Source organism: Diabrotica virgifera, chromosome 1 (genome assembly GCF_917563875.1).
Source record: "Diabrotica virgifera virgifera chromosome 1, PGI_DIABVI_V3a".
Taxonomy (NCBI): domain Eukaryota; kingdom Metazoa; phylum Arthropoda; class Insecta; order Coleoptera; family Chrysomelidae; genus Diabrotica; species Diabrotica virgifera.
Window position 1 is genome coordinate 287285787 of NC_065443.1, and position 12335 is coordinate 287298121.

The 12335-nt window shown below is 34.6% G+C and overlaps 2 protein-coding genes across 2 annotated transcripts in view; one reads left to right on the forward strand and one right to left on the reverse strand.

Annotated features, from left to right (window-relative positions):
• Positions 1–7262, forward strand: part of LOC114324294 (mitochondrial uncoupling protein Bmcp) — a 66304-nt gene extending 59042 nt beyond the window's left edge. The window contains exons 4-6 of the mRNA XM_028272098.2: positions 1347–1465; positions 1549–1609; positions 6894–7262. Coding sequence (XP_028127899.1) covers positions 1347–1465; positions 1549–1609; positions 6894–7103 — 390 coding nt within the window. The 3' untranslated portion in view covers positions 7104–7262. The remainder of the gene's footprint in view (positions 1–1346; positions 1466–1548; positions 1610–6893) is intronic.
• A 634-nt stretch (positions 7263–7896) lies between these two features.
• LOC114324295 (ER membrane protein complex subunit 5) lies at positions 7897–11387 on the reverse strand. Its single transcript, XM_028272099.2, has 3 exons — positions 11197–11387; positions 11082–11134; positions 7897–8204 (listed from the first exon to the last, which is right to left on the reverse strand). Exons 1-3 carry the CDS (start codon positions 11276–11278, stop codon positions 7995–7997), a joined length of 345 nt encoding a protein of 114 aa, XP_028127900.1. The 5' UTR covers positions 11279–11387; the 3' UTR covers positions 7897–7994.
• Positions 11388–12335: the final 948 nt, after the last annotated feature.

A 12335-nucleotide genomic window follows, 5' to 3' on the forward strand; every position in this document is an offset into this window, starting at 1 on the left:
ACCAAACTCTCGTATACGTCATGTGGGAATATACACAAACTAGACGTTTACACCATAAATTTATATGAATTTAATAAAATTATTAGTTTGATTTTTGTCGAAATAAAATACAACAAAATATAGAGTGAGAAAACGATATATGAGATGAAGATTTGTAGAAAGTTTGTTCGTAATCAGATTATGTAAATTAAAGCATTGCCTACTAATAGGTAACTACATTATTTTGTTTACATTTTCCAAATAGATATGTATTGAACCTATTAGGTATTTCCAACTGAAACATTTAGAATTACATACCTGCGGCTTTTCAAAACTATTTAAAAAGTCACTATAATTATAAATTTGATTTTATTTTTGTCCACACATCAATAAAAACTAATATTATACAATATTTTTGTTTACCGATAACCTCCATATTGAACAATTATTGACAGATCATTTCAAAATTTCAACACCCAATCAGAGCCCGTATAACAACTAATACCATACTGTCGGTGTGCGCATGCGCGCGGATCAATCAAATTTTACCCTCAATCGATTCGCCGCTAAAGAAGAATATCTTCAAAAAAACAGCAAATACAAAATATGTGATTGTATGTGATTGATATGATCGTTCATGGGTATTCTTTCATTTTTCCGACTTTATACATCTGCTTTCTCATGCACTTATTACTTGGTGAAATCCGATATATTAAGCTCTAATTTTTAATCATATTTGAGGCAGTAGCAGTTTTTGACTGTAACTCCATTTTGCAGAGGATTTATAATTTATGCTCATAAGAGAAACAATTTGAATTAAATTGACTGTTTTGTTCGAGCATCCGTTCAAAAAGGTCATTCAGATCAGTTGCTATCTAGAGTTCAAGAGAGTATCAGTTGCTGCCCTTAGATCCACACATAGTTGGGAGTACTACGTTGTCATGATGTAAAATCAAGTTAAAGCTGAAACATCAAATAATATCTACAAAAATGTAACTACATCATTTAAAGGGTTTTCACGTATATATTTTTAGTGGTTCAACCATGTGTACTTTGTAACTATTAAACCACATGTCACTTCAACTTCAGCGCTAAAGTTGCATTTTTATGTTTGATTTAATAATTAAAGTGGTTATACCAACTTATTCTAGGTGAGCAGTACTGATGATGGAATTATAATTCCGAAACCGTTTTGTGATGTAACCCTAAGGGACTTTTTAATCAATATACATTTTATAAAGGATTTTTAATAAATTTTTAGAAACAATGTGTGCTTATGTATATTTATTAAATAAAAAAATACCGATTTTTTACAATAAATTATTACGACTTAGACAACATATTATTATCTAAAATATTTGTTTCAGGGCGTTAATCCAACAGCACAGAGAGCAGCTGTGATAGCGGCGATTGAATTGCCAGTTTACGATTTTTGTAAGAGTCATTTGATGAATCTTCTTGGTGATAAACCTATTAACCATTTTATGTAAGTATACTAACATAATACACTTATCAAAATCTTCTTTTGCTTCTTTTAAAATACTCATAATTTTTTTCTAATTATTACAGATCTAGTCTTATTGCTAGTTTAGGAAGTGCTATTGGATCAACTCCCATTGATGTGGTTCGGGTAAGTAACACGTATTAGATCCTCATTTTTCATACTATAACTACATGTATCCACCATTCTCCCATGTATCTGCAACATTTCTCCATGCTCTAACACCAATAGATTTTAATTATCCTCTAGTTTGTCTTGATACCTAAGTCTCGGTCTGCCTCTGGCTCTTTGTCCCATTGGCCAAAAACTATTCTGACTGTTGCACCTTGCTCTTCCCTGATTACATGCCCTATCCGTCTAACAGCTTGTCCACATGTGGGCGGTTTGCCAACGTCGACTGCGCGGTTTACCTGTTTTACTTGATCTCACCCTAATGCCGCCTTTGAAGTTTCACCCAAATACCACGAAAAACAGGGGGAAAACAGTTAAACCGCGCAGTCGATGTTGGGAAACCGCCCGCATATGGACAAGCCCTTACCTTAGAAATCCAACCGCCGCGTTTGAAGTTGCCAAGGAACAAATGGAATCGTACACACGCAACCGCTCCGTCGTCAAACCGTGGCGGTTGTAAGTTTAACTAGGGGAGGAACGTTACCGTCAGTCGACCGCTCTCATGTGTACGATACAAACGTCGGCTAACCGCGGCGTCAACCGCTGGCAAACCGCCCTCGTATGGACAAGCGCCAAGGTGTGCTACCTTAATAAATTTTACGTCAGGTTCCCCGAAACTTCTATACAACTTAAAGCTGCAAGTTACAAGCACATCTGCACATCTAGATACAAGCCTGAAGTACCTTTTCAAGTGGACATTTGCCCACTAGACGAATGGGACAGAGAAAACTCTCGACCCAGACTGCAGGGTTACACCTGGTATACGGACGGGTCTAAAACTGCAGACGATTCGGGCGCAGTAATATTCTGTAGCGGTGGAAATTTCAACATTTCTATTCCACTGGTAGAATATACCTCCGTATTTCAGGCAGAGATTTTTGCAATCTTGCAATGTACAAGACAAAACAACCTGAGGGCATTCGAACTGCAGCGGGTTAACATATGCACAGATAGCCAAGCAGCCATTGGGCTCTTATAAACCCTAAGGTGAACTCTAGGCTGGTGTGGGAATGTCGACAAGAACTTGACAGACTGGCACAACATAACAGTGTTATACTGGTATGGGTTCCAGGTCATCGGGGCATATACGGCAATGAAAGAGCTGATGCACTTGCCAAGAGAGCATCAGCTACAAAATACCTGGGTGCAGAGCCGGCCGTGGGAGTGCCAAAAAGCACCGTCCGCGAACGAAAAAAAGCCTGGATCCGAAGCCAACACAACTCACACTGGGAGAGTGTACCCGGTCAAACACATGGCAAGATGTATATCGGATGGACATGTGCTAGTTGGGCTGAGTTACTGCTGAAAACAAGCAGGAATCAGCTTAGAGTCATAACAGGTTTCCTCACTGGACATGCGCCAGTTAAGGGTCACCTGCATACAATGGGGCTGTTTCATGGAGACTTGAGCTGCAGACTCTGTAACAGAGAACCTGAAACAGTCAACCATATTTTGCATGACTGTGAGGCATTGGATCGGAGGCGGCAAACACTTTTCGGAGACATCTAAGTGACTCCAAATATATATGGCACCCACCCACTAGAGCTGTACAAGCTGGTACAGGGTTCCAGAATTCTGGAATGGGCTTCATAAACGAATGGAAGATGTACAATAAGCCAAATGGCTGCAGTACAACCGGTTCACAACAGACGGCTTCCAGGAAAAAAAACTCGAAAGCTGTAACGCAAAACGTTTAAGTATTTCATGGTTCTTTCGTATAAGTGATCACGTTTCTGCTCCATATTTGTTAGCACTGGTCTTAGTGTTTTATAGACGGTCACTTTAATTTTTCTGAGTCGTTTTGAGGCCATAGTAACACTTATTTTCAAGCACTATTTTTTATTAAATTTCTTCCCTGGCATTATCTTTAGTCAAGAGCGAGTCTAGTGAAGTCTTATGAAGGTGTTCACACTTTCTAGTTCTAGTTCTAAATCGTCAATTATTATTCTTCTAGGTGTCTGGTTGCTTGAACAAGTACAGCACATAGATTTGGTCATTTAAATTTAGTCCTATTCTCTATGCAGATGCCCGTAACGACCGAAATGCCCGTAACTGACCTTCGGTCAGAAAGATGCTCTATGGACCTAGCTATGATGTCGATGTCATTTGCTTATCCGACAACTTGCACAAATGTGTTAAAGATACGGACATTTGTATTAATCAGGAACTCCAGAATTACCTTTTCTAGAGTAAGGTTAAATAAAAGCCCATCACTCTGTTTGATTACATTTTTGTAGTGAAAAGGCCTTAAAAGATCGTTTTGGATTCTGACCATGCTCACTGCTCCTGTGAATGTAAGTTTAGTTAATTGAATAAGATGAAGCGGTATTTGGAATTCCACCATAGCCAGCAGAGGTTTATATCTATCAACTGAGTCGTATGCGGCTTTCAAATCGACGAATATGTGGTGGGTGTCGCGAAGAACTCTAGGGTTTTTTTCAAGAATCTGCCTTACTGTAAAGAGTTGATTTTTTATGTTCAGAAGCTGCTCTGATGTTCTATCACTATTCGATCGGTGTAGGGGACATTCTTTTGTACAATATGTTGGGCCGTATGTAGTTTATATATATGCTATATGTATGTATTGAGTAGAGTGATGCCTCTAGAATGATCAAACTCCCTTTCTATGAAGTGGACACATTATGTGTAAATCTTTAAGTTTGCGGTAGTTTCTGTTGTCATATTTCAGTTATTAATTGGTGCATATGTATCAAAAGGGTGTTGCCGCCGTTTTTAAAAAGTTCTTCAGGGAGATTATCTAAAGCGGTGGTTTATTTTATTCCAGTTTTAAAATGACTTCTATAATTTTTTCTTCATTAGGGAGTAGTTACCGATCTTTTTTATTCATTTGATTAATTCATCCATTCTGGGTTTGAATTCCTTTCTACAGTTGTTTATATGTTAGTCGAATTTCAGTGAATTTTTTGTTATGGCGATAACAGTTCAGAACGTTTTCGTATTGCTTTAACTACATGTATATAAATGATTAATATGTTCGAATGCTGGCTACGAATCAATAAATAAGTACTTTGCTAAATTGCATGCTTTAGTCTTATTTAGAATACCGTTTTTCGCTTTCTAGAAAAAGCTCTTTCAAAATTGACTACGTTTTTATATTTAAGCATCCTTTCTGTGTTTATTTCAGAGCCAAATTGTGTATACCTCTTATTCCTTTCCATGGATTAAATGTGAAAACAGAAACCATACTTATTATTGTTCAAATGAATGTTCTTCATCAATACATTTGTCTATTTCATCACAAATTTTTTTAAATATATATATTTTAAGTAAAAATTACAGCAATGGACATACTGTGCTGTATCCTTGTCTGACATCTTCGTGAATATGACACCATTTATTGTTTTTCTTTCTAAGGCAATTAAATCTACAAAATGACTTACAAGATATTTTGTCCTTAATCATTTTAAGATATTTGTCCTTTTCTAATAAAATAATCTCGACTACTATCTGATGCTTTACACTCATGTACGTGTAGTGCTAGTCCATCAAAATCTTTTAATCTTATACTCGTACCCATACTTACTTGACCCATTTAGGTAATGAATATTGTGAAGGATTCCTCCAAATTAATAGTTATCACAGTATTAAGACTCCACCCCCCCCCCCCCCGAAAAAAACTTCCAAGAAAAAATATTTCCCCTGTTCCCACAGAATTCCCGATCTCAGTTCACAAGATTTATGTAGCCTGTAAAGGTAACTAATATTGTCATATGTGTATATTCCAATATTGTCATATTGTTATGCTCTATTTTATCTCTTTTATTAGATTGATTAGCAAATTCTTAATTTAATTAATTACTCAATTAATTTAATTGCTGCCTATGTAAACAAAACCAAATTCAAATTTCTAATAAACTTTATTCTCAGGGCTTATTTTGTATTCGATGCAATACCTTTGATTTGTGGCTTCTAGTATCTCTAGTTGCTTACTCCTTCCAGGATAAAACAGGGAAATTAAACACATTCAATATCATATAAATGTAATCTATTATTTATTTATCCAATATGCCGTATAAATAAGATTTAAAAAAAAAATACTAAAATCTAAATTTGTTGCAACAATTTCTTACTTAATAAATCAAACTTTAATTCTGATGTCTCCTTATTTTAACAAAAAAAAAATATTTAAATAAATTATTATTTATCCATACCAAATTTAATAAAATTTACTTTTCTCCTTTTGAATTGATTACTTAAAGTTGGAATGACTAACGTGAGTTATAGAACTGTTCAATACAAAAAAAAAATAAGCATATATGGTGTGGATATAAACAAGCTCTCTCCGTTTCGACAAATGATTTGACTATTTGACTAACCTTTTTGTTTCTTCACTCCTTCTTTTCCCAGATTGCCTCGTCCTTGATTCTCCCACACATACTCTTTGGATGTTGCGAAAAGGTCCCTCTCGTCCAAACTGCTTCAAAAAACAAACAAAACCAGGACTCGCTTGAATTCTCCTCAGTTTCTCCTTGCTCGATATCTTGTGCAAATATATACCAATTAGCTACTCGTTTTACACAGAACAAAGGAATCTTCCTCGGACACAGGAAAATTTTACTTCTCAACCGGTCAACAATTTCGTTTCAATTTGATTCTGCTCGCAAAGGCCGATTTCACCACTTTACACTGACTTCTCACTTTTCAAAAACTGGACTGTTCTCTCCCAATATTCATCACACAGTGACTATCTTTTCTCTCTGCAATTTCGACTCGCCATTCTCATCCCTTCGATCGATCTTTCTCTACCAATCAAAAACAACCTCTTTACCCAAAATATCTATACTTTCCTTTCCTAAGAAACCAACTTAATTTGTATCCAACTTTCCATTTTGTTAAAAGAGATCAAATTACTATCGTTTTTTCAAAGAACTAAACAAAAAGCCTTACATTCTAAATTCAATAAAATTTGTTTATCGTTTAAACCTTTTACGAATTATTTACAAAAATCCTGTTGACGTTCACAAAACGAAAGAATATGCACTTTTCAATATTTTCGAACCATTGTTTGTAAATCCTTTAAAAAAAACCCATTAACAAAAACCACATTAACGATTTCGCCTTCCCCGAAACAGCACTGTTTATTACTAAATTAGACTCTATACAATTTTTGGTCATGTACAGGGTGAAGAAAATCTATGATCTCGTGGTCTATGATATAAATTTATTTTCTGAATTTTTCCAAAAAAAAAAAACAATTCTACAACAATATGTATATTTTTAGACCCGACTTATGAACCAAAGAAAACTGAAGCGGTGCGGTGGTCAGTTGCCTAGTCACATTTATCGAGGAACGTTGGATTGCTTCGTGCAGACCTACAAGAACGAAGGCTTTTGGGCGTTCTACAAAGGATTCGTGCCGACGCTGTTCCGCATGGGCCCGTGGAACATCATCTTCTTCCTCACCTACGAACAGCTCCAACACCTGTACTAAGTATTACTTGCGTATTAATTTTGTTGTTGTTTTATTCTTCAAGACGAAACCTGTTGATAGTATTGTGATTTTAGTGCACCTTTTAAGATTTTAGTATGTTGAATTTATTCGATATAATGTATATGGCACATGTTACGAAAATAAAGAATTTAATGAAGACTGTTGCTAGTTTTGTTCTTTTGATACCCGCTACAACGAATATATGGACCGGATTTTGTCAAAATCGGTAGACAGTAAAAAAATTATTCAGCAGTTTGTTTTAAAAACTCTCAAGGCATCTGTATTTATCCTACTTTAGTCAAAGAACTCCTACTTGCTCAAGGACAACATCCCAATAAAGCTAAAAAGAAAAGCATTTAACCAGTGCGTCCTTCCGGTGCTTACTTATGGAGCTGAAACACTGACATTGACTAAAACATCAATAGGAAAATTGCAAGCAGCACGAAAAATGGAAAGATCCATGCTTGGCCTAACTTTGAGAGACAGAATACGAAATGATGAGTTACGGCGAAGAACTGGAGTGGAAGACATCATAAAACGCATTAGGAAGTTGAAGTGGAAATGAAAGATATTTCATCGAAAGATATTTAAACTTGTTTTCTAGGATGTAATTTAAAGAAGACATAAAACGCATTACGAAGTTGAAGTGGAAATGAAAGATATATCATCAAAAGATATTTAAACTTGTTTTCTAGGATGTAATTTAAAAATTTAGTGATATCATGCCACAAAAATGACTATTATCCGCTAAACATGTTACCATTTCATATTTTTTTAAAACAAAATACAACTATACAAAACAATCGAGTTATCTTTTATTAAATTAATAACATGCACCTTTTCATAACAATCTCTACAAAGTACAAATAAATACAAAAATCCTATTCCCTACTACTCAATTTCTTCTAAACTAGCTTTGGTTAATACTGGTGAAGCTTTGCCACCTCTATGAGTGAAGGTATAGAAGGAAGGAATGTTCCTAAAAGTTTCCCAGGACCTGTTTTCCAATTCAGCTGAGGCTTTGATCTCCTTAAACTCTCCAGCGATGCTCAGAACTCCATACATGATGACAAAGAGGCTAACCAAAGCTTGAATAAAGATCTGCAATAAAAACAACTGTTTACTGGTGGCCAAATATAGGCAACTTACAAAACATTGTTGCAGTGTTGCCCGATTTTGTATATTTCCTTACCCTAAAATGAAATTCTACCAGAGAGGAAACAAATATTAAAATCAAACAGTTTATCAACATTATTTTCCAAAAAAACACTATGCACTTATATCTTATATGCGGTCATGGAATGTATATGTTATGGGTGAAGTTAGGTAAACAGGTAATCCTACGATTACCCGGGTAAAGTCTGAAGTACCCACGAGGTATCTGTAATATCGAAAATACAGGGTGTCCAGAAACTACCGACAAACGAAGACAGGAGATTCCTCAGATAATTTTAAGACAATTTAACCCAATTCACCTAGTTCGAAAATGCTTCTGAAGGGAGCTAGAGCTCTTTGAAGATGGCGTCATGAAATTAGTTTTTCTTAAATACCTCCAGAAGGCTTCTATTTAGAAAAACGAAAATGGGTATGCATATTTACTTTTCAGAGATGAATCGATTCCATCGATTGCAAATTTCTAGTACCGGTCATAGGCGTCTGTTTTGGGTAGAGCAACGGGTATTTTATCGTATAACTTTTTTGTCCTTAACTTTTATGCATTTTTGACACCGGATTATTAAATTGTGAGGTATTCTAGTACTAAAAGGTACTCTTGCTTTAAGTCAGTAGGATGCACCGTTTTCTAGAAAAATCGATTTGAAAGTTTTTCGTTTTTGGAATTTGAAAAAAAAATTGAAAGAACTTTTCAAGAAAAAACGAAGTATTTTACCAACATAAAGTAAGAGTAACTTTTAGTACTCGAATACCTCATAATTTAATAATCTAGTGTCAAAAATGCTCGAAAATTCAAGACAAAAACATTATGCTATAAAATAACTGTTGACCTACCCAAAACGGACGCCTATGACCAGTACTAGAAATTTGCAATTAATGAAATCGATTTATCTCTGGAATATAAATAAATGTACCAGTTTTCGTCTTTCTAAACAGTTTTTTTTTTGTAATTCAGAAAGTGAAAAATTTTCAAATTGATTTTTCTAGAAAACAGTGTGTCCTACCGATTTAAAACAAGAGTACCTTTTAGTACTAGAATACTTCACAATTTAATAATCCAGTGTCAGAAATGTATAAAAGTTAAAGATAAAAAAGTTATGCGATAAAATAACCGTTGCCCTACCCAAAACACATTCTACCTGCTGCCACTTGGTTAAATACTTAATTGGATATACTAGTAATGGCAAGGCCATAACTGTTTAAAAGATATCTTAAATTTAGGAAAAACCCGCATTTTACAAAAGTGAGGAAAGTAAAACTATAAATACTACAGAAATAAAAATTATAATCCATTTGTTAAAACAAGACAAACTGCTGTGGCATTTGGAGTTACAAATATTTCCAGCAGCTTTACATTTACATTTTTTTTTACCAATACCTAACGGCTACTTTGGACTTTACCCGCCAGGGTTACCTGTTTACCTAAGTTTACCCGTAACATATATTTCACACTGTTAATAATCATGATCAAATTATACAAAGAATAACTTATAAAATGGGAAAACATGTACCAGATGTGGCAACCAAATTTCCATTGAGCTTAGTCTCCCATCACGTTTAGATGTTTTTTTGACAGTTACTTAACAACCCTACTTTTAATTCCGCCTTATTTCTTAGGTCAACTTTTTGCAATGAGCTAAAAGCATTTGTTCTCAATGATCCTTTACCTAGTACCTATAAATTTTATTGTGAATTTAATAATATGAATGACATTTGAAGTATTAAACATCAGCTGATAACTGATATTTAACAGAACATTAGGTTGATTGGGTACATTTTAGTGATGTAACGAATATTCATATTCGCATTCGCGAATATCCACATGTATTTGCATATTGGCATTCGCAAAATTTGTGCGAATGTTTTGTGAATATGAATATCAGAAAAAAAATAATTTGAAAATAACGTTAGATTAATAAAATTAAAATCTATTCTCTTTCTCGTCTTTTTTTATTAAAAAAAAAAAGGTAACAACCTAGTACAGTAAAACCGGCCATATCCGGATCAATGTGGCGACAGACCGATCAGGATATGAAAATATCCGGATATCAAGACCACTACTTCTTTTATAGTCTCTGAAAGGTTTTCTCCTTCATACATTCCAGTAATCGACGCTGTCAATAACTTTCGTCGATAGACACGTTTTATAGATTCTATAATACATTATTTCGCCATCTTTTAGTGCGCTGTCCAACAGCAGGACTGCCCTTCTCGGTAGATCCGGACGGCGCAGAACCGTCCGGATATGGGGAGGTCCGGATATGACAGGTTGTACTGTATAATCGGATTATCAGCCTTCACATTGTTTTATTATTTGGTATAATGTAATAAAGCTTAAGGTTCAGATTGATTTATACTAAATATCAATAAACTTCTCATTATAAATTTAGAAAACATTTCAAAAATAGAAACAAATTAAAAAAACTGAACGTTCGCATCCACATTTGCGAATGTCGTTATTAGATATTCGCATTCGCAAATGTTCAAAAAACGACATTCGTTACATCACTAGTACATTTGGTCGACCTCAGCAGCTGGACATCTGAGTAAGAGGTAGCGTTCAGATGACACTGCTTGGAAGTTGGCAGCTGAGAGATTTACTAAGGTTTCCCTATTGCAGCTTGATACAAGCACTAAGCCGCTTTGTGCTTACAGTCAGCTGCTAAGGTCATCCTAATGCACCCATTCTCAAATTAGATTACTTAAATACTTGGGATAGAAGGGTACCAGAATTTGGTGGCACTCAAAAGTACTGTAGGGAGACTAAGGGTAAATACACAGAAATAAACCAGAGCAAATACTTACATCTAAAGGTAAATGTGTAAAATCTAAGTCATTCAAACGAAGATATGATCGATCTGAAAGAAAACAATGAATATTTAATAACATTGAAAAAATTTAGAGGGGATTTTCCACTTACGTTGAGCAGCTGAATATGCAGAATGAAACAATGATAGGAATCCTACAGACAGGATTATTCTATGAATAAACGAAGCAGACATTTTTATGTTTAGTTAGATTTTGAGCTTAAAAATAAAATTACAGGATAGTCTTTTTTGCTAACCTCATTCTATTTGTTTTACAAAGTGACAGATGACATGCCATATGAAATGCCGTTCTTTAAACTGGTGGACAATTTAATCGATTTTACAGTTGTGAGTAAATCGAAATGTATTCGAATGATACTGAAATTTAGCGTTGACTGTGACATCTAGTGAGTAATAGATCAAATATTAGCCAACTGGGTAGCATTCTTGAACAGAACGGTAAAGCAATCTACAGATAACGGAAAAACAATGGCAGCTATGTACGCTTTTGCTCCCGCTTGGCGGCGCTAGTGTAGTTGGGGTAAACGTTTTGACAATTCGTGAAGTTTGTTTACGATTTTTGATATGGTGATTTTGTTTACGATTTAATAAATAATAAATTATGGCAAAAAATATGGATCTTGGACTGTTTGTGCATTGAAAAACGAATTAAGGAGAAGGAATACGAGAGTTACTGGAAAAAGGAAGCCCTTATCGAAAGTTAAACTAAGTACAGTGTACAGTGTATATTAATCATCATCTTAATTTGTTTCCATAGCTCAGACCAAAATAAATAAACAAGACGAAAACGGCGCGCCGTGGCGGGTTCGTTGGAAAAAATATTCCCATGAGATTTTTTTGCATAATCAAATTTGTAATACACCCAAGAATAAGGTTCAAGAAGTCGCCAACGAGAAAAGTGGTCCAAATTTTTTTTAACAATTTTTTTAACAATTTTTTTTAACAATTTTTTTTAATCAGATTACAAAAATTATTATTTTTGGTCTGGACATTTTTTTTTTAGGTTTTTTAGACAATTCTGGACAACAAAGGTCTCTTGTAATTTTTCTCTAAAGTTGATGATTTTCGAGTTATAAGCAATTTAAAATTTGAAAAACGCAAAAATGGCCATTTTTAAGACTTAATAACTCGGTTAAAAATTATTATTATGAAAGTCAGAAAGTGACTAAATCAAAGTTTAAAGCCCTCCCTACATGATTCTGAAAAAATTTGTGTCATTAATTTTATTACT

Excerpts from the sequence above, each read along its gene's own strand:
- LOC114324295 (XM_028272099.2), bottom strand. The coding sequence starts at position 11,278 with ATGTCTGCTTCGTTTATTCATAGAATAATCCTGTCTGTAGGATTCCTA. Across the intron at positions 11,135-11,196 it reads TGCATATTCAGCTGCTCAAC|ATCGATCATATCTTCGTTTG; the intron begins GTAAGTGGAAAA and ends GTTTTCTTTCAG. Across the intron at positions 8,205-11,081 it reads TTACACATTTACCTTTAGAT|ATCTTTATTCAAGCTTTGGT; the intron begins GTAAGTATTTGC and ends TTTTTATTGCAG.